Source organism: Acomys minous (genome assembly GCF_964271855.1).
Source record: "Acomys minous genome assembly, chromosome: 4".
NCBI lineage: Eukaryota > Metazoa > Chordata > Mammalia > Rodentia > Muridae > Acomys > Acomys minous.
In genome coordinates, this window is record NC_140486.1 from 109,900,736 (window position 1) to 109,928,581 (window position 27,846).

The window sequence follows — 27,846 nt, forward strand, 5'->3', positions numbered from 1 at the left end:
GTTCTCAAGAACGTTGGCTTATTCCTCATAGAGGGGGCTAGCACCACTCCAGCCTCTGTTTTCCAGTCTGCCCTGCTCTGTCCTGTGATTTTGAATGGGGCGCCTGCCAGAGTCATCGGCATGTTTTTCCTTGTCCTTCCGTTATCTGTCATTTTTGCGAGTTACTGTTTGATATACCGGGAAGGGAAACGGGCTGGCCATTTTAACAGCTCAAACATCAAGGCCAGGAGGACGGTCCTGGTTCATCTACTGCAGATAAGCTTACACGTGATACCCACCCTGATATTCATCGGTTTGGGAAAGCAGTGCGGGGTGTTTTTCTTTGCTCTCAATATGGTGCTTTTTGGTATCTTCGCTTTTGCGCAGTGTTTTAACCCTCTGGTCTACGGGCTCCGTGACAGAGACCTGCAGAACAAACTGTACCCTTGGCTGCGGTTGGCTGGCTTAAACAGCAGAGACTCAGCTCTTCGGAGTGACTCCAGACTTAATGGGCGTGTCAGCTAGGCCTGGGGCCGTTGATTTGATTCTGAAAATACAGCAGACCTCTGTGTTGCACCTCAGTAAGATCAGCTAGCGCCTTTAACTCTAACCCAAATGAGCATCTCTAACGGCCTGCCCTACTGTCTGTGTTTAAAAGCAGAAAGGGTCTAATACAGGAATCATATGATCATGAAGTCACTGTAAAGGCTAGAGGAAACGGAAGTCAAGGACCCCATTGATTGGTGTCAAGGACAGACCACAGCAGCCGTGGACTGGAGGCCAAGTAGGTCAAGTAGCTGTAGGCTGCGGACACTCTTGATATTTAATTGCCAGGAGAAAGAGCATTGAGATTGCTTCTACCTCCTTCGATCTTCCATATGTTACCTACTCACTTGTAGTTGGTGGAACCTAACTAGCCTTTGAGACCCTAAAAGCAAAGGAGTCTGGGAAATGTAGTTCTTAGGTATAACTGATTTGGCAATGTGGGATGTTATTTCACAAGGGGAAGTGAGGACCAAATGAACCAACTCATGGGCCCCATTGTTACTATATTTAGTTTTACTTACAGATGATAATATGACAAGTGACAGGCACACTGGACATTATATTCTCCACACTACACAACCCATTTTACACTATGTCAAACCCTCACAGTTTTGCAATGTAGGCATAATTACTCTTGATTTACAAATGAGAAAAACTGAGGTTGAGAAAGAACTTACATGAGCCGAGGAGGCTCTAAATCTTGCAATTCTCATAACATTTTTGCTTGTTTTTTAAAAAAGATTTATTTATTTATAATATATACACAGTGTTTTGCCTGCATGTACACCAGAAGAGGGTACCAGATCTCATTATAGATGGTTGTGAGCCACCATGTGGTTGCTGGGAATTGAACTCAGGACTTCAGGACCTCTGGAAGAGCAGCCAGTGCTCTTAACCTCTGAGCCATCTCTCCAGCCCTTGTTGTTTTTTGTTTGTTTGTGGCAAAGGTTAATCATTGTGTATGAGTGCGTGTGTGCGTGTATGTGTCATGTGTGTTATGTGTGGTGTGTGTGTGTGTGTGTGTGTGTGTGTGTGTGTGTGTGTGTGTGTGTGTGTCTAGACCAGAAGACAGCTTTTAGGACTTGGTCCTGACTTTCTCTTTTATGTAAGTTCCTTTATATGGTAGTCAGACTTTCAATGTGAATATTTTACTTGCTGAGCCATCTCGTCAGCCCAGCCTTTTCATTTTTGGGAGCCAAACCAATTACTTGAGAGAGTCGGACCTTGAGTCTCCACTTTGCTTTGGGTCTGGACACTAGGGGAGGGGGAGGGGGGCACGTCCTCTTTCTTACCCATCACTCTATGTTCTACAGTCGTCAGGCTGCCCTTCTGTCATCACAGAGCTTCTGTGTCGTGTCTACACTCTGCTTTGGTGTCAAGTTCTCCTCCTCCCTGTCCCATCTCCCCCTCTCAGTCTGAGAGATCGGGTACTTGTACACACTAGGCAGGCACTCTACCACCAAACCACATCCTCTAGGTGTTTAGACTAAGTCTGCCCCTTTCTCCATCCCCAAACCTAAGAAACAAAGCTTCACCATTTTTCCCCCAGGGCAGGCTCTAGATCTTATTCCCTTTGCCTAAAGCAGCAGTACTTAGCACTTAGCACAGTACCTGCTAGACTTCAGCCATTCATGATGACGAAACAGAGCCACCAACTGGGAAAAGGTGCCTTTCTACCCCCTTACACCACAAAAGCCGGGCTCTTTACATTGACATATTAAACACCTTGAAAATGGCTCAGCAGTTAAGAGTACACATTGCTCCAGCAGAGGACCTATGGGTTCACATCCCAACACTCACGTCAGGTTGTAACTCCAGCTCCAGAGGACCCGCCATCCTATTCTGGACTCCCTGGGCACCTGCACCCAGGCCCTTGGTCCACAGGTCACTCAGTGGCCAGCTCTTCCCCAGGCCTTTCACTTTCCCAGGTGTAACCTTTACCTGGGTTCTCCTCCCCTGTATTCTGGAAGTATCCAGGAGCTGGTCTCTGGATCGCGAATTGGATTTTTCCCCATCCCATCTCTCCACTTCCCTATCAGACTTCCTCTTCACTTCCTCCCCGGGTGATCCTGATGCCGGGAAGTCACTTTTTAAAACCTGATTCTCTGCGGGTTTCTACTTGTTTGCTCTAAGTGAGCACCTGCAGTTCCCTAAGTGCTGGGATTGCAGGTGTGAGCTACCAACCTGGCTTGGCCTCTCCTTCTTACACAGGCGCAGTCCTAATGGATGAGAACCTTGCCTTCAGGGCCTCATTGTCCTCAGTTACCTCCTAAAAGTCTCACCCCAAACACCACGAGTCAGTGGTTCTCAACCTTCCTAATGCTGCAACCCTTTAATACAGTTCCTCATGTGTGGCGACCTTCAACCACGAAATTATTTTTGTTGCTACTTCCTAATTGTAATTTAGATACTGTTATGGTTCATAATGCAAATATATGATATTTCTGATGGTTTTAGGTGAACTCCAAGAAAAGGCTGTTTGACAGCCAAACGGGTCATGACCCACAGGTTTAGACACGCTGCCACTGTGACCTGTGTGACCGGGCAAGCAAGAGGTGGAGATATGGCCAAACCCCAAGACCTCATCTTGAGACCAGCAGAAATATAATGCCTGGGTGGATGCAGTCTTTTGACCCCCACTTTTGTCACCTTTGAGATAACCATGTAGCCTGGTGACCAGGTTTCAGGTTTCCTCCTAGGGACATGTCCAGCTAGCACCTGGAATTCCTCTCCATGCAAATGAAGCTTTTCCAGCCCCTCAGCCCCAGCCAATGATGTACACTCACCAGAAAACCCCTCCCTACTTCCCCAAGGATCATGTTGACTTTATTCACCCCAGCAAAGGACAGCTTGTCACTGGAAGAGCTGTACTCCTGAAAGAGATGTATCAGAGAAGGCTTTCTCCCCTCCCAGCATTCACCGCCAGACCAGGATCCTGCTAACCCATCTACCTGGCTAAGTTTCAGTCCAGCGTCTGTACGCATTGGTACTTGGACATCTCAAGGGAAGAAGCCTCCAGAACAATAGAGGCTCAATTTTAACATAGGTCTTGGTAGGGAACATTAAGTCCATAGCAATGCCTATGGGATTTTATATGTGTTTGTTTTTAAAAGTGTAGCCAATACATGTATCAATATATTTTATAATATCAATGAAATGTGGTAGCAACCACACACTAAGCATTCTTGATCCCAGTGTCTTTCAATCAGCATAAAAAGGATTTTTTGTTTTGTTTTGTTTTGTTTTGTTTTGTTTTGTTTTGTTATAAGTGACACTGGAAGATCTTTGCTTTAAACTTTGAATGAAATTGGCCAAGGGCCAGGCCAGTCTCCTGGACAAGAAGGAGACACAGCATCACCTCTACTGGAAGTTCTTATTTGAAAGGAGCTCACGGATGGGACCAAGGCTGGAGAACACGTCTTAGAGCTAAGGCAGGCTGACAGTTAGTGGAGTTGACCAGTGGTGGCCCTTTTCCCTGGAGGGGGAGGGGGCGGGGTCTCTGCAGACAAAGCTCTGTTCCATCACCTTACAAGCAATAAGTGTGTGGCACTGAGTAACACTTGGCGTCATGTTTGCTTCTTGCACTAAAGCCGCCTCCTTCTGACACCTCTAGTCTGTACTCATCTTAATACCAACATCTTTTTCTAAGGCACACAGACAGCGACAGCTTTTCTTTACTTTCCAGGATGCATGCACTTTTCCATTGCAAATCATCTGTGAACAAAGGCATCAGTGTGAGCATGTACCCCAGTGCTGGACCAGGTGTGATGAGTTGCCTTGCTCAAACAGGAAGGGTCTCAGAGCTGGGACACCCAGGGGCTAAAAGGCAAAGCTTAGACACCGAGAGCCTGCGACACAGCAGCTGAGCATGGGTCAGGAGTTCATCCACTGGTCACCTTTGTTTTGAGGTTTTTTTCTTGGAGGTACAGGGCAAAAGTCCTTTCTGAAAGAGAAGAGGTTGACAAGTGAAGATTATTCTGGAAGCTCTGCTTTTGTGGCTATTGATGCCACTCCCCTTTTACTTGTACCTAAATATCAGACTAGGTATAAAACCCACAGTGTGAGGAGAGAAATGAGCTTCCCCTAATGGCTTTTTGTTGTTGTTGTTGTTTTGTTTTGTTTTGTTTGTTTTTTCGAGACAGGGTTTCTCTATGTAGCCTTGACTGTCCTAGACTCACTTTGTAGTCCAGGCTGGCCTCAAACTCACAGCAATCCGCCTATGGCTTCCTTTTAAAATTTTCCCTTAATGATAAAGTAACTTTCCCCTTTACTTAAACCCAAGACCTAGGCTCTCCTTTCTCAGTTCGTCCCCCACTTTCTCTTTTCATTCTTCCTCTCCAGGTAAAATCCTTACATGTTCATCTCTGTGATGTTTGAGGTTTATTTACAAAAACAAACAAAAAACAAACCCCACTTTACTTATTATTATGGAGGTAAGCAGGAGCCACACTGCACATGTGGAGGTCAGAGGTCAGAGGTCAGAGGGCAACTCTGCGCAGTCAGTTCTCTTTTTCCACATTTGGGGGGCTGAACTCAGGTTGTGAGGCTCACACAGAATGCACCTTTACCTACTGTGCCATCTCACTGGCCTCCTTTTGTGAGGCAGGGGAGCTGTGCAACTGGGGAAGCTGGCCCAGAGTAAGAGTGAGGTCAAGGCATGTCCAAATCCCCCAAATCTCTTGGCAGGAGTAGGACTGTTCCCCCCCTCCCCCCCTCCCCTGAGCCTGTATGTCCTGGTGCATGCAGCCTTACTGCCCCCACGCCCCCACCTCTGTAAAGTCATGCCCAGCAAGCACCTGCAATTCCTTTTCATGCAAATAAGGCATCCCCAACACCCTGGCCCCGGCCAATGATGTACACTCACCCATTCCCCCCACCCTCCACCCACCCCCCAATTAAATGAGCTGTCTCACTGAAGCTGTCTCCTAAGAAGTTTGTTTCTAAAGCCCTCACCACCACAAAGCAAATATGGGGCAGCACCCTGTGAGAATGGTTTGCATATTATTAGGAGGCCAGTGTCCAGGAATTCCAACAACTCATGCCTTCTGCAATTGGAACTGGTTAGAAAGGGAGTGCCGCAAAGGGGTAGAGGGGAGACCACCACAGTTGAGGTGGCTGAGAAAAACGGCTAACTGGGTCCACAGGAACTGGGCCTTCTGTAAAGTCTTAACAGACTGGGGACTCGGGGAATTCTTTGCCTGCGGTTAGCTTCCTTCCACTCTACCACTCAGCCTTACCAGGCTAAGCTTCTTAAAAACTTGGCCTGCATTAAAATTCTCAGCCCATTTCGTTTGCACTTAGATCTTCATCGTGTGCCTCTATCTACCTAACTTCCTTACCTACAACTGTTTCTGTTTGAACATCTGGCTATCTGTAAGTCGTGATATTGTCACAATGGGAGTTTGTCTGCATTTTTGCTATGGAAACACCACCCACTCTTCCGAGATTTGAACCCACCACCTTTGGTCAGTATAATACCTCCTCCAGGAATCGTAACGTCTTTGCCTTGCAATGTATAGCCTTCTTCCAGTCTTTTGACTTGCTTCTTTCTCCTTGCATTAAAAACTCCTTTGGAGTGAGCCAAGCTCCTGCCTCATTCTGAATGCACTTTTCCGAGGATCCTGTAAGAAAAAGACAGGCCATTCCAGGGCCCACCTGGATCTCCTGGGAATTTTCCACAAACTTTTGAGCTTATTCTGACTTTCCACCTTCCCAGGTCAAGAGGGGATTCCTCAGGGTTGGGAGCAGAAGTTGAAGAATTGGGGTTCCTCCCTCTCAGCTTCAGGGGACCATAATCTCTACAGGCCTTCGGGAGAATAGGTCAGAGTCTGCATGTAGCCGACTCTACATGTAGCGAGGACAGGGTCCACATCACCTTCTATGGAAAAGTCTGCAAACTCCCTCTTGGGAAGCCTTTTTATTGTTGTTGCTTTTCCCCTGTGGTCTGGCTAGCGGGGTCTGTTTCCTGATAAGTTACGCAAAGGACATTCTTTTCCCTTCCAGCCCACCCCATCATCCAGGGACCGGAACATGGGTGGAGCAGGCACTCACCTTGTTTCAGTTTCTCCTTGAACAAAATCCCTTTGGCCTTACCACACGTCACAGGAAGCGCAGGAGAGAGAAAATCCACAGTGTCGTCCTCGGACTTTTCTAGAAGCATGAGAACAAACGGACTTGGATAAGTGAAGTGGTCGGCACTGAGCGATAATATCCATCCCTATCACCTGCTGTCACTTTACAACTCTGGGCCCATGCAGGATGAAGCCGCAAATTGCACCTGGAAAGATTTGGCAGCTCAGAACCTCAGAGCAGGGATCTCAGGTTAAGACCCAAAAGAAACACTCGTGAAAGGGTTTTAAATAGCTGTTGGTAGTTCCTGCTTCCTTCCCCTCCAACCTCACTGGGGAAGAGTTCATGCAGGGCTGTCTCCTGGGGACAGAGGGATGGGCTGTAAATGTCTGTGTTGAGTTAGGGCCCCATGTAAGATAAAAACATTGGACCCAGCTCCCTCTCGCCTCCAACACCAAAAGAGTAAAAGAAAACACACACACACACACACACACACACACACACACACACACACACACGCGTCATTATTGGGAAAAGGAAAGAACAATGTTGAGGTGAAGATGCTAATTATCATTAATTACTTTGGAAAGATGGAGCCAGGAGCGTCATGCTGCGAGAGGAGGGGCTCATGGGAACTGAGGGCATGGATTATCTCAAAGAGCCCCAAAGGATGTCCAGCTTAGGAGGAACCAGGCTGGCATCCAGGTTAGCCATGTGGATAAGGGTGCGGACTGGCTTGCCCCACCACCTGAGTCTGGGCTCCATGTAAATATGGTACCGTTGATGAGAACACCGAACCAGAGGCGGACTCTTGGCTCTGGGGTTCCCTAGAAGGGCCAATGAAGTCCTCATCCAGTTTGAGTGGGAGGTTTGGCGCTCTCAGCTCTGTGATTTGAATGAGAGACAGAGTCACAGGTAACCCTGAATTACTATTTATAAACCCTAGAGGGTGGGCAGATTAGCACAGTGTGGGGAATCTCCCACGGTTCTCTGTCTCCATGGAAACATCTTTGCTAACTTCCTATGGTAAACATAGCTCTAAAGAAGGCAGATGTCCTGCATATGCTCGTAGCAGATGAAGGGGCAGTGGAGGCTTGGGGGGTGCTGTGAGCAGCAAGCTAACACGCAGGGTCAGGCCACAAACATCACTCCCTCTTTCACCTGTTGCAGGTACTCAGGGCCTTTAGTCTTGAGGACTTCTAAAGTACCTTACTGTTAAGAGCAGTCTCCTGGTGAGTCCTCACTGGTACTGAGTTTGGCTTAGCCTCATTTGCCCATTTCAGCAAGAGGCCTTTAATGATGGAACCTGAGGGCCAGCCTGTGTGTCAGTATCATCCAGCCCTACTCTAAGGGAGCAGCAGCAGCCAGTTTAGACCCTCATCAGTGTGAGCAAACAACCAGGAGCCTGCAAGTAAGCAATTAAAGATAAAAAAACAATTTCCTGAAGCGACAAGCATCTATGGAGGAAGCCTATTAGGGAAGGGAGGGGAAGAGCGGAACGGAAAAAAACCTAATTGGCAATCCAAAGACCAGCTCCTGTTACTTCCAGAACACAGGGAGACCCACAGGTAATGTGTATCTGAGAAAATGAAATGTCTAGGGCAGATCTGTGCACTTGGTGACTTGTGGACCAATGGCCTGGGTGACGGTGAAGGGTGGAGGTGGGGTGGCTGGAGACATTCTAGACAGAATCAAGAACACCAAGAGTTGCATCATTCATTCTCACAAAAAGAAGGCCGGGACCACCCACTTAATAGATGGGCAGAGGCTCAGACACGGGGACAGTGAGCAACAGTGACAGTGTGTAAGGGAGCTGGCCCTCGGATGCGGACAGGGTGTGTGGCACCTCCTAGGTTGCCCATATTCCTGTGGATAGCCCCACACCCAGTACTAATTAGACTCAGAGAGATACCAAGATGGGAGGGGTGTGTGCTGGGCCTGGAAGTCGGGGAAAGCTGTAGGAGGAAAGAGGAGGTGGGCTTGATCAAAGCAGATTGTATATCCATATGGCTTTGTTCTGTTTTGTTTTGTTTTGTTTTGTTTTGTTTTGAGACAGGGACTCTCTGTTTGACAGTCCTGGCTATCCTGGAACTCACTTGCTATGTAGACCAGGCTGGCCTTAAGCTCATAGAGATCTGCCTGCCTCTGCATGTATGACATTTAAAAAAATATTTATTTATTTATTGTTTATAGAGTATTCTGCTTGAATGTGCGCCTGCAGGCCAGAAGAGGGCACTAGGTCTCATTGTAGATGGCTGTGAACTACCATGTGGTTGCTGGGAATTGAACTCAGGACCTTTGGAGGAGCAGCCAGTGCTCTTAACCTCTGAGCCATCTCCCCAGCCCATCTATGACATTTTTAAGGGATAAAGAAAATATTATTTTGATAAAAGCCAAGATGGCACAGAGGGACTCCTAATAGCACAAGCACCCTAGGCCAACCGGAAGTTGCAGCCCAGGGTGAAAGCTGAAGGACAAAGGTCAGCATGGGTCTGGGATCCTGTTTCATCAAATGTTTCATTAAAAAAGACTAAAGAGGCTTCTGTGATTTTTCACTTCCTTCATTGTAAAAAACAAAGCATTCGGAAGCACCCAAGTGGATTTTTACCTCATTTGAGTCTTTTCCCTTTTAACTGAGTTCCATCATGACGATCGAATAACAACATGAAGGGCCAGTGCAAAGTACCTCCTCATCTTGTCCAGACCTCAGCTGAAGAAGGCCCCTGAAACAATCAGTGGTGTGTGCGCAGTACAGGGTCAGTCCAGCAGAGGGCAGCATAGGCCCTGGTATGGGCCTTCATAGTGCTCTGATAAGTATAAACAGAGGCACAGAGGCGCGGACACAGGACAGAAAGCAAGACTTGAGGTCGCTCTCTGACTTCAAATGCCACTCTCACAGTAAACAGGAGGCACACAGACAAGTAACCAAATCTCAGAAAGCGCCACGAGGAATATCTCCAGGGTTCCCTGGGGCAGGTCACATTCCTAGGACCTCTGCCCCTGTCCCGGACAGGGGATCGTTCTGTGTGAAGGTGATATTGATTTAAGGTGGTTTCTACTGGTGTGGAGCAGGAAGATGGGATCTGTTTTGGGTGTGTCTGAGGGAGGAGGCCCTGGGGAGGGAAGGGGAAGGAGGTGGTGGCGGCGGGGTGGGGCATAGGGGAAGGAGAAAGCGCACGGTAGTCTGACCTCCATAGCGATTGCTCTGCAGCCTATCTTATAAAAAGGCAATTGTAAGGAAAACCAACCTGAGGAATTGGAATTCTCAAAGCAGTGAGGTGCTGGCTGCTACGGGGAACTAGGAGAGTGCCTGTGCTCCATGAAGGCACAGAACAGAAGAAAGTTCCCAGTGATCTGAAAGACCTGGGCTCTGAGAGTTAAAAAAAAAAAAAAAAAAGACAGAGGGTGGGTAACGGAGGAGAGAGAGAGAGACCGTGGAGGGTTAAGGTTGAAGACTGCAGAGCTCAGGAGGTGCTCTTCTCTTACCGAGTGCAGTAGTTTTTTTATGCACCAGAGATGTGTGGGGCCTAGAGTTGGCTCTGCTGGTAACAGTGCTTGCCACGTAAGCCTGGCAACCAGTGTCTGATTTCAGGAGACCAAATAAAGGTGCAAGCGAGAACAGACTCCGTGAAAGTCATCCTCTCCACACGCACACTTCGGCACACGTGTCCTTTCACAGTGGTGAAGGTTGCCCATACATAGTGCTATGTCTGTATGTGCGTATGTTTGTTTTGTGTGTTTTGTTTTGCTTGCTGTGTCCCACGATCATGCCTGCTGCTCTTGGAGGCCATTGGATCCCCTAGAGTTGGAGTTAAAGATGGTTGTGAGCCACCATGTGGATGTTGGGAATTGAACCTGGGTCCTCTGGAAGAACAGTCAGTGCTCTTAACCTCTGAGCAATCTCTCCAGAGACTGGATTTCTAAAAAACGACCCTGACTCACAGCTGGAGATTTTCAGCACAGGGCAAGCAATGCTCTCAAACATAGGTTCTCAGCAACGGGGCAAACACTGACCTTTCAGGAGGGGAAAAAAAAGATGATAAACCTCACATACACATCAAAAAACTGAAAAAAACTGAAACCAAACCAAACCAAAAACAACCCCCTCCCCTAAAAGAAAGACAGGCTTGGTGGCACACAACTTTAATCTCAGCAGAGGTAGAGGCAAGTAGATCTCTGTGAGTTCAAGGCCAGCCTGATCTACAGAGTGAGTTCCAGAACAGCCAGGACTGTGACAGAGAGAAACCCTGTCTCAAAAAACAAAAACAAACAAACAAAAAAACCCTAAAAAACAAAACAAATAAATTTCACACACACACACACACACACACACACACACACACACACACACACACGGAGCCCATGCATGGCTATACATTAGTAATCTTAAGCCATCATGAGAAGGTTGTGGCGAGGCAGTAAATCCCTAACTGGCTCCTTAGGGCAGCGGCCATGAAAAATAAAGGGCATTGAAGGCCTGGCTTAGAGAGTGCAGCTCTGGCTGTGGGCTCCTGCAGGCTGCATTCTGGGACCCACAGTGCCCCATCCTTACTGTGTCTGGTTCTTGGTGGTATGCTGTGCCTCTTCTGAGGCCTCCTGCTACTGTTTGTCTTTGAAGCCTCATTGCTGAGCTCTAGAAGAAAAAAAGAAGAAAGAAACACTGTTCCTCGCCTGTGGCAACTCCATGAGGCGGCTCCTGACCCTGGAAGGCCTGCCACCCTTCAGAGCCAAAGACTGCAGACTCCAGGCCACCTCTTCTCCCAAGGGTGACAAAGTAAGAAGTAAATATGAAATACTTCTGTCACATCTCGAAATTCCACGTGCCCCAAGAAAAATATGTAAGTGTCCATGAACTATATAGTTCAACACTTTCCAAATGTCTGAGACTTAAAATCTTATAGGAGTAGAAGATCCATCCGAGACGGGGAGGCAGATGTGGAGGCTCACACCTTTTAATCCCAGTACTTGGTGACAGAGGCAGGGTTTGAGGCCAGCTGGGGCTACATTTTTAAAAAAGTAAGATGGCTAATATCTTTTGTTTGTTTGCTTTTGGGAGGCATGTACTATGTAGTTCTTTTTTTGTTTGGTTTTGGTTTATTTGTTTGTTTCAATTAAAGGCATGTGCCACCACACCTGGCTTTTCTCTCTCGCTCTTTTAAACATTTATATTTTATTTTATTTTATTTTACGTGCATTGGCATTTTGCCTGCATGCGTGTCTGTGTGAGGGTATTAGATCTCCTGCAACTGGAGTTACAGACAGTTGTAAATTACCATGTGGATGCTGGGATTTGAACCTGGGTCCTCTGGGAGAGCAGCCAGTGCTCTTAACCACTGAACCGTCTCCCCTCCAGGCCCTACTATGTAGTTCTCACTGGCTTGGAGTTGAACATATACACCTGGCTGTCCTCAAAGAGATTGAACTCAAACAGATCCACCTGCCTCTGCCTCCCAAGTGCTAGGATTAAAGGCGTGGACTACCACACGGGCTGGCGTTAACACATTTTATTTTAACAGAACTACAGTGTCAGAGATGTAGACTCAGAGTCTAGATTACAGCTAATGGGGCTGGTTAGGAGCATGCACTGCTCTTACAGAGGACTGGAGATTTTCTCCCTATCCTCAGCCATAGGCACTCATCACAGATGTGCAGGTTCAAAAACAACTGTAAGAATCTACCTGTCTCTTCCTGAGGCCTGACATTACCGAGACCTGCAGGAACACAGGTTGACATCCACCGTCTAATTTTGTCTTTGCTTCAGAAATACATTTTTAATACAGTTATGTGACCAATTTATTTCACTTTAAACAAAGATTTGTAAATTATTATTTTTTAATTATGAATAATATGCAAATAGGTAGACATAACAACATAGCCATAGACTTTGGGACGTTCTAAGCGATCCCTGAGGTGGTGAGGTCTAAAGGGTTGAGGCTCTCTGCCTCAGGTCTCGGCTGAGGTGACCTGCAGCTGTGGTCATATCTGTTCCTTTAACACAAATTCCTCAGCTGCGGTAGACGTTGCCTTTCCTTAACCCCTCTCACACCCCATCCACGTTCTCTGGGCTTCTCTCTCTAAATATTGAGTTCATGTTGTAGAGGAATGTTAATTCAGAACATGGCTGTCCTGGCAAGAGATCATATCCAAAGACCTTCTAGGTCTGTGTAATCTGGCTGGAATACAAACACGTCTTTAATACAGGAGACAGAGACAAGCGGATCTGAGTTCAAGGCCAGCCTGGTATAGAGCAAAGTATCAGGTAAAGAAAAGCTTAGAGCTGGGCGTGGTGGCGCATGCCTTTAATCCCAGCACTTGGGAGGCAGAGGCAGGCGCATCGCTGTGAGTTCGAGGCTAGCCTGGACTACAAAGCAAGTCTAGGACAGCCAAGACTACACAGAGAAACCCTGTCTCGAAAAACCAAAAAAAAAAAAAAAAAAAAAAAAAAAAGAAAAGAAAAGCTTAGATCCAGGCATGGTGATACATGCCTTTTTAAATCTCAAACAATGATGGTAAAGTTAGTTTGTAGAAGGAAGCACCCATGTTTGAAAGTGATGTCTAATTGAGTGGCAGAAAAAGTGACGAATCAGAGAAGATTTGACAGAACAGGATGCAGACGACACTCAAGAGAAGAGAGAGGAAAGGGAAGCGACTTAAGGGACAATGCAGAGAGAGAAAGAGGAAGAGCCACTTTTACCGGGACAGTAATAGAGAAACAGGTTGCAGACAGAGAACTCATGTGAAGACTGAATGAGGCAGAGAGTAAGAAGATTGCTGGAGTTAGTTTGAAGCCAAGTAGAGCAATGCAGGGGCCAAGAGAGAAGCCAGATTGAATAAGTCAGCTGGGAGGGGAGTTTGAGGCAAAACAGCTGAATTGAACCAGGCAGCCCAGAGGTCAGTAGAAGAAAAAAGGATAAGCTTATTAAGCAGTAAGTCTCAGAGGCAGAAAACATTCTAGGCCTAGGTTAGATTGCATGGAGCCTACACGCTTCCTTGGTAGGCAGACAGAGACAGTAAGCCTCCGAGACAACAACTGAGCCAGGAGAATAAAAGTTCCTTTTGCACCATGTATCTCCTCACCCTAGCACCAGCTCTAAGAGACCCTCCCATACAGAACCTTTCAATGGCAGCCCCCCCCCCCCAACTCACACCCTCAGCCTTACCCTGTGATCTGGGTGTCTGGGCACATTTACTCCTTGCTTTCCGAGTGCTGGTCACCTCCTTCAAGTTCCTGGTTGAGTCATTCTTCCACAGAGTCCTCTGAACCAACACTTTGAGCTCCTTTTGGACTCCATGTCCAGGCGAGGCCACCCCTGGGCCAAGACAGACTCATGAACGGCTTAAATGGAGGACCCCATTGTATCTTTTCCTTCCTTCACAGGCTCCCCGTCGCCCCTCCCTTCCAGATCTCTGTACCTCTGTGCCTCACTTTTATTTTATTTTATTTTATTTTATTTTATTATGCATCACGCTTTCTCCCCCCAAATCATGTTTTCACCCCAGGTTAATCATGAATTAACCAGATAGCTGGGCAGTGGTGGTGCACCCCTTTAATCTCAGCACTTGGGGGGCAGAGGCAGGTCGATGTCTGTGAGTTTGAGGCCAGCCCGGTCTACAGAGCTAGTTCCAGGACAGCCAGAGCTACATAGATAAACCATGTCTCGAAAAACAAACAAGCAAAAGTACACCGATAACTATGGAGGATTTGGGGGTGAGGTTGGGGGCGCCTGCTCTCTGATTCCTGCTTCTAAGACTCCTGAACCACAAGGTGACCTTGTGGGAGCAGAATGGCAAAGGCCTGGGATCCTTCAGGCAGGAGGGAAGGGCCTTCCATGTAGCACCCTTGTATAGACAGACAACATCCAAAGGCCCTAGGCACCTCTTCTGGGCAAAGTGTACAGAAGCATAGAAGAGACAGGCATAGTGCCTGTCTTGAAGGCAGCTCCCAGGAGTGTCACTGGAGAGGGCGGCGAGGGCCCAGAGGCTCTGCCGGGACAGGACTGGTAGATTAGTGGCCTTCCATGAAGGGAGGGAGGACATTCAGGGTACTTCTCACTGCTGCGACTTTGGGAGCTGGTTGCCTACCGCACAGCTACAGCCCACTGTCAGGAGGCCACCTCTCCTGAGCTCTTCTGGGGCTTGTCCCATGAATTGCCTCTCAGGGCTAGGTCCCAAGCTCTTCTGCATTTTATCTCAAAGTAGCAAGGTTTGTTAACTCCCTTTTTAGTTTGGAAGGAGGGTTGCCATCCTCATGTATATAGAGGGGAACCGTGTCCCTCTCCCCCCTTTTTCGCCTCGGGCTGTAACTGGCCATCAGAACATGGCTCCAGTTCACTGTTTACTCAGAGGCAGAACTGGTCTCGTGAAATGTAAAACCAGATCAGGGCACTGCCCAGGGCTCCCGTGTGCCCTCCTATGGGGTTCAGAGCTCTCCACCTGCTTCCCCACTGGATCTCCAGCCCTTCAGGAACTTCCTCCAGCACCCCTTTGTTCCTCATCTTACCTTGTGGGGTTCTTTTTTTCTTCTGTTTTTTTTTGGGAGTTGACCAGATGTTTTTTCTTTTATTTTTGGCTAAGAAGAAAGAATACAAAATCTTTTATGGTCACATAGATCTTTCAGTCTTTGTTATTTAAAAAAATTATCTTTTCATTCATTAATCATGTGTGTATGCATGTGTGTGTGTGTTGTGGTGTGTGTGTGTGTGTGTGTGTGTGTGTGTGTGTGTGGTGTGTGTGTGTGTGTGTGTTTTATCCTTGAGCCATCTCTCCAACCTCACCCCTAACCTTTTTAAAGGATCAGCTGGGAAGGAGAGATCAGAGGTTGGACTACAAGGACAAACCTCAAGGATAAGAGTTAAAATGAGAATTCTTTGGATTAGTTATTAGGGAATTGAATGAGGCTCGGATAATGGTAGTTACCTTATGGGTGGCTTTTGGACATGAGAAACCAAGAATTTGTGAAGGAAAAAAAAAATCACCAGATGTGAGGAGATAAAGACTTGAGGAGCTGGAATGGGGTGGGTCATCTGCTATCCATGATGCCTTGAAGGTGTGAGGTGGGAGAAAACAGGCTTAGGAGGCTTCCAGGAAGCAATGGGGGAAGCCAATGGATGACAGTATCAGAGAGGTCACTGTGATCCTCCTCCTCCTCCTCCTCCTCCTCATCATCATCATCAGCATCACCCTCACCATCATTACAATGATTACATTTATCGGCATGTGGAGGTTGGGCACATGTACCATGGTACACATGCAGAGGTCAGGAGACAACTTGCATGAGTTGGGATTCAGGGATTGACTTCAGATCCTCAGGATTCGTGGCTGGCACCTCTGGCCAATAAGCCGTCTTGTCAGGCCAATAACGCACTTTAATTGAATGATGATACCTCAAAGATGAAGACAGGAGAGCAAAAGGCAGGATAGGAAGCAGGTAGCCAGGGAGACAGACCTTCAACCTTCTTGCCACCATGAGGTGTAAGTGAAGGATGACAAGGTTTCCTGGACATGACCTGACAGGAAGCAGTCTCCTCCTGGGACACTAATTATAGGTAGTGTAACAGACACGCTAAGCAGCTGTGGAATAGGAGTCCAGTGGTTTTGAGGGATGCTTGGTTCAATATGTCTAAGAGGTGGGACTCTGCCGGAGAAGGCTGAAGGCTGACTTCTCCGGATAGCCGGTTTGTGCTCTGTCTAAAAAGATGGACTCCCTTTCTTAGTGGGAGTTTTCACTCCACCTGATCTGGTAATCCCAGATTTTTAAAGGGTTGTCACACAGTCCTCACAGAAAAATACAGGTCCCATCCCCACACTGAGATCCTAGCCTCCAGCAAATGACCCTTAATTGCACCTAGGGATCACTCCCTCACACATAGGATAATTAAGTACTGTTTTCTCCTTCTTGTGATAGGGTCCCCCTGTTACTGACTGTAAATGAGGTGCTGCAACACTGTATGTAGATTAAGTATCCTGGCACCTTTAGCCCTAGAGAATCAGACATATTCACCCTCAAAATCCCTCCCCGCTGCCCAAGCTCTATAAATAAAGGTTGGCGGGCTGTGGGATGCTCGAGCTGATGCTTGGGCTCCTGTCCCTGCTTCTACTGTCTTGCTTGCCATTCCTCCACCATGATCACCCAAGACTCTGTTTATTCTGTGTGTGTGTGTGTGTGTGTGTGTGTGTGTGTGTGTGTGTGTGTGTGTGTGTGTGTCAGGGGGAACCCACCACTGGATACCTAGTGGTCAGGCAGCAATGATGGAACTGCCTTTGCAGCCTCTGGGACCTGCTGAACCACAGTTGCTGATAGCTCGGTGCTGACCCCCGGTAAAGCACCTCCAGGCCTGTATCTCACCCTACCTGCTAGTGGGCTTTGGATATCCACCTGCTTCTGCAGCTGTGTTTGGCACAGTGGCTCAAACAAGCGGCTGTGACACTGGTGGGGCTCCTGAGTCTCCACTGCCTTTTGGGACTTGCAGTCTCATCCTAAAAAGAGCTAACTGTAACATCCAGTATGGAAACTCATTTTCTACCTCCCCCAGAGAGACTGGGAACCTGGCTTAGTGGCCAGGCCACGAGTCTCACCCCTGAGCGCTCTAAACTGTCCCTGAGTATGAACGAGAAATAGGACCTTGGGACCCATCCATTCTTGTCAGGAGGCAAGCAGCACCTGGACTGACCCGCCGGATGTGGGACTCAGGCCCCGACACAGGACACAGAACTACATAAGTGCCTTCTTGTTACCTCTAATTTTTCACAAAGTCTTTGAGGAAGGTACAATGAAAAGGAACTGCAGAGACACTGCAGTGGCAGAAGCAGGTTTGCATCCTGGCTGCTAGGGTGTGATACAGCTGGAGCAACAGGGGAAAGGATGTCTGTACCTTTCTTGTTTGCAGGAGTGCCGGCTGCTTCCTGGGGCATTTCCAGGTCATTTGCTGAGAGAGAGTCATCTTTTACCCCTAGCAAAAGAAACAGAATCCACCTCAGAGCTCAGAATGGACTAAGGAGAAAGTGTAAAGGGAAGTCAGTTGAAGAACTCAAAAGATTAAGGAACGAAGGCGGGGATCTCTCAGCCCACAGCCTTCTGTCTCAATCTGACCAGCTCATTATTAATTTAAAAACTTTATGTGTATGAGTGTTTTGCCTGCATGTGTGTCTGTGTACCACATGTATGCCTCGATCATGTAAAGCCCGGAAGAGGGCCCTTGGGACTGGAGTTACTGATGGTTACGAGTTACCATGTGGTTGCTGGGAATTGAACTCAGGTCCTCTGGAAGAGCAGCCAGTGCTCGTAGGCACTGAGCTGCCTCTTCATCCCTGACCAACCCTGTCATTGTTACCAGTGCAACTGCCAACAGCAAATACGTTATGAAATTCTGCTAGCTTTGATGCAACAAGAAAAACAAGAGACTTGAAACTGTAACAGATGAAAAGGCCCGTCTCCTTAAGGCTGTCTGTTGTTTAAACAACACTATGAAAATCATCTTAAATTCTGTCTGTGATCACTACAGGAAGGAAAATCTTGGGTTACTAGTCTGGCTGCCAGGGAGAAGAGTGGATGGTGTAAATGCCCAGAAAAGGAGGAACACTAATGCCAAAGGCAGATTACCTGACACAGGGCCTGAGGGACTGGGGGTTGTCTCTTGAGAGTCTTCTTTATCTTCTCTCTGGTGATGCCTGGAGGACACTAGGCAGAGGGAGGAAAAAGAATCGAGGCTTAGCTGGGTGGTGGTGGCATGCCTCTACTGCCAGCACTCAGGAGGCAGAGGCAGGCGGATCTCTGAGTTCAAGGGCAGCCTGCTCTACAAAGTGAGTCCAGGACAGCCATGGCTACACAGAGAAACCCTGTTTTGAAAAAAGGAGAGAGACAGACAGAGAAAGAGAGGGGAGAGAGAGAGAGAGAGAGAGAGAGAGAGAGAGAGAGAGAGAGAGAGAGAGAGAGTGTGTATTGAGGCTTTCAGGATGAACAAGTCGGAATCAGAGTGGTAGAGAACAGATGTGACTCCAACCAGCGAGGAAGGCAGGCAACCAGAAGGTGGGTGATCAGGGTAAGGTAGGGCACAGAAGGGACAGTGACCAGTTGGTTACTCCTAATTAGCAACTCATTAGTTTAATAACAGGATTTCTTCTACCTTTTTTGTAAACATAGATGATGAAATCTTCTACTGTCACCAGCTTTTGGATTATGTTAAACATATTTAAATGGCGGGAATCAGAGGAGTGGAGGAAATGTTACTGAGTTCAATAGGACGCCTTTATTCTCTGCCCTGGAGAGCAAGGGATCCACAATACATATCTTTGACGATGTCAGCAATACGTTCAGCTATAGTTAATGTGATGAAACTTTATTATAGTGATGGTTTGGGGAAGGCAAGTGACATTAAGTCTGGAAGCTCAATTAGGTCCAATAGACCTTTAAATTTTTTTATGTTCTTTTCTTTTCTTTCTTTTTGTCTTGTTTTGTTTTTTGAGACAGGATTTCTGTGTAACAGCTCTAGGTGTCCTGGAACTCACTCTGTAGACCAGGCTGGCCTCAAACCCACAGAGATCCGCTTGCCTCTGCCTCCCAAGTGCTGGGATTAAAGGCGTGCCCCACCACCACCCAGCCAATATTTTCTAATAATGTTAATAACATACACATATTTTAGAATCTAATTCATCTAAGGATAAATATAGGGGTTGGTGGGCTGGCTCAGGGACAGAGTGCTTGTCCAGCATGCAAGAGGCCCTCGGTTCTACTCTTAACACACTACAAAATAAAAAGGAACAAATAAGGCTAAGACTCAAAGACTCTGTAGCCAGGGAAGAATTACCACTGTAAGTGTGAAACAAGACAGAGGGAGAGGGAGAGAGAGAGAGAGAGAGAGAGAGAGAGAGAGAGAGAGACAGACAGACAGACAGACAGACAGACTGACAGACAGACAGACAGACAGACAGAGACAGAGACAGACATAGACAGAGACAGAGAGAGACTGACTGTACATACCATGGACTGACCTAGGAGCCTTGCATCTACAAGGGAAGTCATCTCCCACTGAGCTACACCCCAGACCCACACACCAGTTCTGACGACTGGTTACCTTTGCTCTGGGAACCTATGGACAGCTCCATCTGCTTCTCTCCCCTTCTCATGCCCAGTCCTTTTTCCCTGTGGTTCTAACCACAGCCTCTCATTTGGCATATGCATAGTCTCCCTCCACAGCCCAGTTGGTGATACCTTGTACAGTACCAGGGGAAGGGCTGGGCATCCTTTCCGAATGTTCTTTCTTATTGGTTGTAGCTGTTAAATTGTTACTGGGAGCTGAAGGCAAAGGGAATATAAGGGTTATAAGGAAAGAGAGTGAACGGCTTAAGAGTGGTTCTCAACCTGTGGGTCAAGATCCCCACGACAAACTTCTATCTCCAAAAAACTGCATTATGAGCTGGGCATGGTGGCGCACGCCTTTAATCCCAGCACTTGGGAGGCAGAGGCAGGCGGATCGATGTGAGTTCGAGGCTAGCCTGGTCTACAAAGTGAGCCTAGGACGGCCAAGGCTACATAGAGAAACCCTGTCTCAAAAAACAAAACAAAACAAAACATTACATTATGGTTCATAACAGTAGCAAAATTATGAAAGCTATGAAGTAGCAACAAAAATAATTTTATGGTTGGGGATCACTACAATACGAGGAGCTGCTAAAGGGTCGCAGCACTAGGAAGGTTGAGAACCACTGGCCTAAAGGCACAGGGAAGGTGAAGGAATAAGGTCTAGGGCAGAGGTTGGAGTGTCCAAGTACAGGAGGAAGGTGCTCTGGGATCTGGGCCTGCCTGGCCACTGGCAAGGCTCGTGATTTTCTTAGAAAAGGTTGTGTGTAGGTAGGTAGGTGCATAGAAAAGAACAGACCAATAAAAGACAGCAAGTTGGGATTCTAATCGACAGGGAGCAAGGCATCCTGGGTAGGGTTACAAGTTGTAGGATAAGATCTGTTTCTTGCCTGGAGTGGTTTTTTCTTCCTGAATGAAGCCAGGGAGTGGTACTGCTGGGTGAGAAAGGCCATGCTTCTCACCCAGGGTCTCAGTGGTTTGCTGTGAGGATGCTCTGGGGTTGCAGGCTCTTGTTGCAGAGGAGGGGTGACTTGGTGGAGGTGGCTGGGATGGTGGTGGTGGCAGAGCCTGGAGGGAGCGCCCTTCTGCTGGGTCGTTTGGGACTTCAACTAGGGTCTGTGTGGTTGTGTTCCTCCTTTCATAGGCAACAGCAACTGGAATTCGCAAAGGAGCACACATCAGGAGCCTGGAGATCCAGAAGTTATCTGGCAGACAGGATCGCCTAGTGCATTTTTACCCACAAGACCTGAGGCAGAGTTACTGATTTTTCTCCCCGTGCATGGAACAGGTTTGTCACTACAAGTGTCCCTTCCAACTTTTATTTCGTTTGGACACTCAGTGCTATTTAGTCGCCAATCTATCACCAAAAATGGACTGACCATATACAAGCCCACTACTGTAGAAGCTCCCTAAAATATATATGCATATAAACGGGATTTAAATGGAGTTATCAAGCATCCTCCAGAACCTGCTGGTAAAACCCTATTGCTAAAGGCACCGGATACTTATGCCACTGAACATGAAGAAATCAAGCTGTTGCTCAACCAGAAGCTTCATCCACTCACAGTGATGGAAGGTTCTATACATACTACCGGAGGTGAAAAGTTGTCATCAATCTCACCCAGCTAGGAATGCTGTGATAATGACCTGCCTACTTGATACACTCACTGCTTCGATAGTGGCACAAAGGTCATGGGAGTGACCCACCATCTTTTGATTGGCTGTAAGGACTGTTCTATGAAACGAGACTCACACTCAACATTGTTAATGTGACCAAGAATCTAAGATTAGATAGGTCATGGGCTCTAGAGTAAAACCTACTACAATTAATCTTCTAAGTGAATGTAGCAACAAAATGACTCCTAATGATTTTTTTTTTTTGGATATACCCACTGTGATGGTTTTCTTGGTTGTCAATTTGACTATGTCTGGAATTAACCAAACTCAAGTGTCTGGGTACAACTGTGATGGATTTTTTTTTCTTAATTAAATCATTTGAAGCGGGAAGACTCATCCTAAATTTAGATCTCTTGAGGTGGGAAGATCCACCTTTAATGTGAGTCACTTCTTCTGCTGGTAACCTACATAAAGTTTCACTCCTAACGAAGAAGCTATTCACAATTAATGTTTGACAGGAAAGGGAAAACCAGTTCTCTGCAATGGAGGGACACCAGGTATGAGCCACACTCCAGGGAAGGCCCATGTGCAGGAATAGTTAACCAGCACAAAATGGACTCCGTGTTTTTTGTTTGTTGGTTTGGTTTGGCTTGATTTGGGTTTTTTAGGAGAGGAAAAGCTATGAAGTGGGGTAAGTAGTGGGGGGGGGATCTCTGAGAGGAGTTGAGGGAGGGGAGAGAGAATGACCAAATATATGGAAAAGTTTTTGAAAAAAATGACAGCAAAAATAAATAAGTAAATAATAAATAAATAAATGGGGGAAGAGCTAAGCACATGTGGATTTTAACACATAAAATTGGGTATTTTGTACCCAAGGATTTAATTTTCTGCAATTTTGGTTTCATAAAACTTGGTCAATTGTGTGAATGTTCTAATTTAACAAAGGTCTCTAATATTTATTACTATTATTTTATAATTTATTTGTTTATTCTTATTATTATTTTAATAAATAAATATATCTCCCTGGACCAAATGAAACAAAACCTCCTTACCAGGGTGTATTGGGGCTCGGTCTTGCGGTCTCTGCTCACTCCTGCAGGTTCTGTTGCACCCTGTCATCTGGCCACATCACTGTGAACACCCTAAGATCTCCCTTCCCAGCCTAACACCAGGCACGTGGCTTTCCACATGCTATTCCCTTGAACAGATTGGGGCTGGTTTCTATTAACATTGCTCTTTGTCATTTATTTCAGAAGTAAAGACACCTCGGCCCATGAGGCCCCCCCAAAACTCTTTTCTCATTATAAGTTAATTATCTTGGGCATTTTGCGACAGAGATAGAAATGTGACTACCACACAGGCCCCTCCCGTCTCAGTGGACCCCATGCTCCATTCTTTCTCCTAACCCCCTTCTCTGTGTGTCCATCTCCCCCATCTTTGTGAGCTCCCCTATTCCCTAGCCTTACACGCTGCCTCCTTGCTGGCTTTGTGGAAATAGTGGTTACCGTATTAGGCTCTTGTGTCCCCAGTTCTACTTCTAACATGGAGGACTGGGGGAGTTGCCTCTCAACTTTACTTTCCTTGCCAAGAGCAGCTAACAATAATGTCACGGATTGTTTTAAGGACACGTGAGATGATCGTACAAAATGTGTGGGGACAAGCACACTGTCACAAAGAGATAGACATTGGGTCCACTCTCTCTCTAGAGCTCCCTTTCTTTCATATCGGGTCTCTGACATTCCTCTTCCCTAGAGATGGCTCAGTACATTATATTTTCAAGATAGGAATGATGGACCATGTCCATAATTTGGAAAGAGGGCTGAGACAGAATGATTACATCTCAGGCCAGCCTGGGCTACATCATGAGACTCTGCTGCAAACATACAAAGTTATACCAACACTGAAATTCTTTGATTAGCTGCAACAAAAAAAATCTGTGTTCTATAGAAATTCACTTTGGGGAAACTGAGGTCAGAGTCAGCAAGGGCTAGCCCTCCAGCTGCTTTTATGACTGACTGTGGGCTATACCTTTACACAGGAAATGCAGGCACCAGAAGACACATTGGATACAAGCCCAGGCTTTTAGTGTAGCAACATTACACATGTAAAAATTATCAGAGGGGGAAAAAACCCCACATTACCATTTTTGAAGCTTCTGAAAATTGCTTCCATGCTGGGGTATTCACGTAGGTTGACACGGCTGAACAATGTCTGCAGCAGTGACATGTGGAAAGTCTTCTCCAGACTAGTGAGAACCTTGTGCACCACTTTGGACAGAGGGACCATATTTTGACAGGCTTCTAGAGATTCCTTCAGAGAGTGGTGGAGCATAGGGTTAGTTTGAATGATTATTCATTGAGCTGACAGATCGATATCTGTGGTTCTCTAGATTGTAAGAAGTCTACTTTGGGCTGCGCAGGACTCACTTTGTAGACCAAGCTGGCTTTGAACTCAGAGAGATCTGCCTGCCTCTGCCTCCTGAGTACTGGGATCAAAGGCACGCACCACCATGCCCAGCGAGACTAGATTCTACAAGCTGCCCTTTGACCTCCACCTGCACCATGGCATATGCCCTCCTCCACCCCCAAATAAATAAGTGATTGTAATTGGGAAAAAGAATGTAGAAGCCAAGCTTGGTGGTGCACACCTTTAATTCCAGCATTTAGGAGATAGGCAGTCAGATCTCTAATGTTTTCTATTTGAGGCCAGCCTGGTCTACAAAGTGAGTTTCAGGACAGTCAAGGCTACACAGAAAAATCCTGTCTCGAAGAAAATGAAATAAAAAACAAAATTTATGAAAAAAATATTTTAATTTCGGAGAAAATTTAGTATAAGATATACTAAATCTCTTCAAAACAGAAGACACAGGAGGAGAGGACAAACTGCAAAATCCTTCCAATGAGCATCTGACAGACCTGTTAGTTAATCCTTGTGTGCCCACCACCAGATAGACACGGTGATGGGACAGGTGGGCCTCTGCCCAGGTGGACCCATGCCCAGGTGGGCTCCTGCCCAAGTGAGACAGACCCTGCCCAGGTGGAGAACGAGAGAGCATCCGCCCCTGAAAAGAAAGTCAATAAATAGGCAGTTGCAACTGAGAAGTTTCATAATGAAAGCACAAGTTGTTATGCGGAAACTCTGAGTGTCTCCGTGAGATGAGTGGGTACCCTCTGAGCAATGCAGTGTGGGCTGTGATCTGGTGGAGGAGATGTATCAAGATGTGGAAAAGGCTGCTGCAACTTTCCAGAACCTCAAATTCCAAAATACAAACAAACAAGCCAACACTAAACTGGTATGAAAAAGGCACTACATTTGTGAGATAGCCATATCCTCCAGTGCCTGCCTTACATCAGAATGAACTGGGGGCTTTGCAAGATGATGTATCAGATAAAGACGCTTGCTGCCAAGCTTGGTAATCCCGAGTTTAATCTCTGGGACCCACATGGCAGAAACTGAGAACCAACTCCCATATGTTATCCTCAGACCTTTACACACATGCCAGGGCATATGTGCACACACACTCATACTCACGGACACACAGCACAACAAACGTCATGTTTTAGCCACATGTTCTTAGACACTGGGACAATGCCTGTGATGGGTCGAGTGGCATCTTCGTGCCAAATAAGATACAACGTTTGGAGCCTGTGAGTGTGAACTTATTTGGCAAAAGATCTTTGCAGATCTCAGCAGAGGATGCCGAGACTATGCTGGGTTAGAGCAGTTCCTAAACATACATGTTCTTATCAAAGGAAGGAGAAGGAGAAAACAGAAGAGCGAAGACGGAAAGGCACTGCAGTGGACTATTGGTCTAAGCACTCCAAAAGCTGCCAGCAACCACCAGAAGCTAAACAGAAGCAAGAAGAAGATCTGTTTTTGAACTTCTAGGAAAAGTCAATCCATCAAGACCTCGATTTGAGTCTTCTGGCCTCCAGAACTTCTGGTTCCGGTTTGTGGTCCTTTGCTCTGGGAGCACTAAGTCAGCCCCATGACACCCTTTCTCCCAATCAGCTCTTCCTGCAATAATGATCTTGGTCAAGTTGGGCTTTTCCATGTTCTAGAAGCCACGGTGGGTTGGGGTCAGAGAGCTCAGTAATGGCGCATACTTATTGAGGACTTGGTTGCCTTGTGGGGGGTCCACAGGCCTCACCTTGTACATGTTCTCAGTGATGAAGGAGTTGTCTCGGAGAGCTTCGAAGAAGGGGAAAGGCTTGTTGATGGCGTAGGCGATGTCCAGTTTCGTGTATCTGAAGTGCTGGAGGAGGGCCTCTTCCAAGGCCCTGGTCACAGCGAACATCCTAGGGAAAGAAGTAGGCAACACGTAAATAAAATCAGGAAGATGGTCAAACATAGAACTGGTTAAAGTCACCTCGTGGCTTTATGAACCCATTTCATTCTTCAGGGCCTGTATCTTCCTATGGGATGTTCATAGAAATTATCTGCTTCCAGACCACAAGAAAATAACCAGTCAGTTTTAACAGGAAGAAAATATCCAGGTGACAGTCTGGCAAACTGTTGTAAGAATGAAAGTCCCCATAAATGGTGCAATCATCTAGGGGTGCTTTTGTTGTTGGATGGCACCACCAGGGAAGGAGCAAGGACCTGTGCATCTTAGGTGAGTGCCCCATCCCTGAGCTACACCCCCAGCTAACACTCAAGGCTTTGTTTGTATGTTTAAACACAAAGCAAACAAAGATCTCCCCTTTCATCTTTTGCTAAGTAGAATATCAAACTCTAATTAGTTAAGTATTTCCAGAAGAAAGTGACAAGTCAGTCCATCCTGTCCCTTTCTTCTTATTTCCAAATTCCTTAAACTCGGCAGGAAAAACTTGAGGAAAAAGAAGAAGAATTCACAGCAGGACTGTAAAACAGGAAGATGTGCCATGGACAGTCCTCAGACCTGAGGAAGTCCTAGAAGACAGAAGACAGGTGGGAGAGAAAGCTGGTGATGATGTACATGCGGGGGTGGGTGGGGGGAGAGCCCAGCACATGCTCTGGGCTCTGTTTAGGATGATTTACTATATTTTACCATATAGCAACACGCAGATGGAGACAGTTGACAGCTTTCTCATTCGCCACCTGCCACAGTTTCCAAAGGATGAAAGTCAGACCAGGAGAGGTGAAGCAACTAGCCCAAGGAAACCAGTACACACTAGAATGTGTCAGTCTCTAGTATTTTTGTTTCTTCTCACTGTGCAAGATGCTGTATCTCAAACCCAGGGAAATGGCGCATGCCTTTATTCCCAGCACTGGAGGTAGAGACAGGTGGACCTCAGGGAATTTGAGGCCCTGTTTGGTTTATCTACATAGTAACTTCCAAGACAGCCAGAGCTACATAGTGAAATCCTGTTTTGGAAAGAAAGAAAGAAAAAAAAAAGATAGTGTATCTCAGATGCCTGCATTCAGGTTTTTATTATGTTAAGGGGCCTGACATGTTAGGAAAAGGCAAGCACCCAATTAGGAAAAACAGCACCCCAAATGAACAATCAATAACTACTTGGTTACACTGAATACATATTGCTTTGTTTTGTTTTTGTTTTTCCAGACAGGATTTCTCTGTGTAGCCTTGGCTGCCCTGGACTCCCTTTGTAGACCAGGCTGGCCTCAAACTCACAGTGATCCTGCCTCTGCCTCTCAAGTGCTGGGATTAAAGGCGTGCACCATCACCACGCCCATCCCTGAATACATAATTAAGTTGGGGAAAATGGGAGGGGCTTGACAGTGCATATTCATATCAAAGTGACCAAGAGAGAAATCAATAGCCACAATCCCCAATACGGTAGAAATGTAAGCCAATTCAAATGTTCTGTGGTTCATTTGGTAATCAGCGTCGCAAGCCCTAAAATAAGAATTCCCTTAAATTTAATGCACAGGAATGTATTTCAAGAAATGACCATAAATTAAAAAATAAAAGCATGCAAAGACTGTTTGTACACGCTAGGTAGAAGTAAGGATGCTAAGTGCCTTCTCTTTCCCAATAGCTTCATAAGTTGGCAAGCGCCTGGTGGACGATGAAGGCGCTTCCCACCATGGGTGCATCCCACGTCCAACCTTGGGAGCATGCACTGGACATTCTACCCAAAAGTCTCTAACTTTCAGGAAAAAGAATAGCGTGTATCAGCTTCCACCGCACTCCCCTTCTTCCCCCTTATCCTCTTCTTCCCCGGTCCCCGCAACCCACTCACGTAGGTCCTAGGCACCCTGGAAAACAGTACTTTGTGGAGGAGAAACCGAGGACGCTAAGGTCCAGCAGATAAAAGCTGACCCCAGGGACGAAGAACCCTCGTGCAGAGCCCAAGAGCAGAACCGCACCTGGCTGCCTGGCTGCCACCGGTCTCTCTCTCAGGTTCCCCGGGGATTCCTTAAGGCGATCTTGGACCCAGCTGGGTAAAGGCCACGCTGTGGCCGCCTTGGACAGCCCCGAGGGAGAGGCTTCAGAAAAAAGAAAACTGAAAGTGATCTCGGTACACTGAGCAGGAAGCGCTACTTCCCGCTCCCTCCCGCCCCTCCCCCCCCCCCCCGCCCCCTCGCCTGGTTTGGGTGGTGGGCTGGTGAGGCAC

General features: G+C 46.9%; 1 protein-coding gene across 4 annotated transcripts; it reads right to left on the minus strand.

The window, feature by feature from the left end:
- Positions 1 to 4,181: 4,181 nt before the first annotated feature.
- LOC311595999 (sp110 nuclear body protein-like) lies at positions 4,182 to 27,764 on the minus strand. 4 transcript variants are annotated; one of them, XM_084779197.1, is made up of 13 exons: positions 27,599 to 27,764; positions 25,437 to 25,584; positions 23,428 to 23,596; positions 20,632 to 20,823; positions 19,802 to 19,885; positions 18,194 to 18,271; positions 17,466 to 17,543; positions 15,095 to 15,163; positions 13,755 to 13,904; positions 11,147 to 11,227; positions 6,577 to 6,675; positions 6,004 to 6,146; positions 4,182 to 4,468 (listed from the first exon to the last, which is right to left on the minus strand). In XM_084779197.1, the coding sequence occupies exons 2-13, from the start codon at positions 25,581 to 25,583 to the stop codon at positions 4,418 to 4,420; spliced, it is 1,341 nt and encodes a 446-aa protein (XP_084635323.1). In that variant the 5' UTR covers position 25,584; positions 27,599 to 27,764; the 3' UTR covers positions 4,182 to 4,417. The 4 variants fall into 4 exon arrangements, with proteins under 4 accessions (XP_084635323.1, XP_084635324.1, XP_084635325.1 ...); XM_084779198.1 differs by lacking the exon at positions 27,599 to 27,764 and adding an exon at positions 27,472 to 27,536; XM_084779199.1 differs by lacking the exon at positions 19,802 to 19,885 and having other exon boundaries at positions 20,560 to 20,823.
- Positions 27,765 to 27,846: the final 82 nt, after the last annotated feature.

What these genes read in the sequence shown, in the direction of transcription:
- LOC311595999 (XM_084779197.1), bottom strand. Translation starts at nt 25,583, where the DNA reads ATGTTCGCTGTGACCAGGGCCTTGGAAGAGGCCCTCCTCCAGCACTTC. An exon ending in TCACTGAGAACATGTACAAG is followed by an intron (nt 23,597 to 25,436) that starts GTGAGGCCTGTG and finishes CACTCTCTGAAG; the next exon opens with GAATCTCTAGAAGCCTGTCA. An exon ending in CCAGACACCCAGATCACAGG is followed by an intron (nt 11,228 to 13,754) that starts GTAAGGCTGAGG and finishes TTTTTCTTCTAG; the next exon opens with AGCTCAGCAATGAGGCTTCA.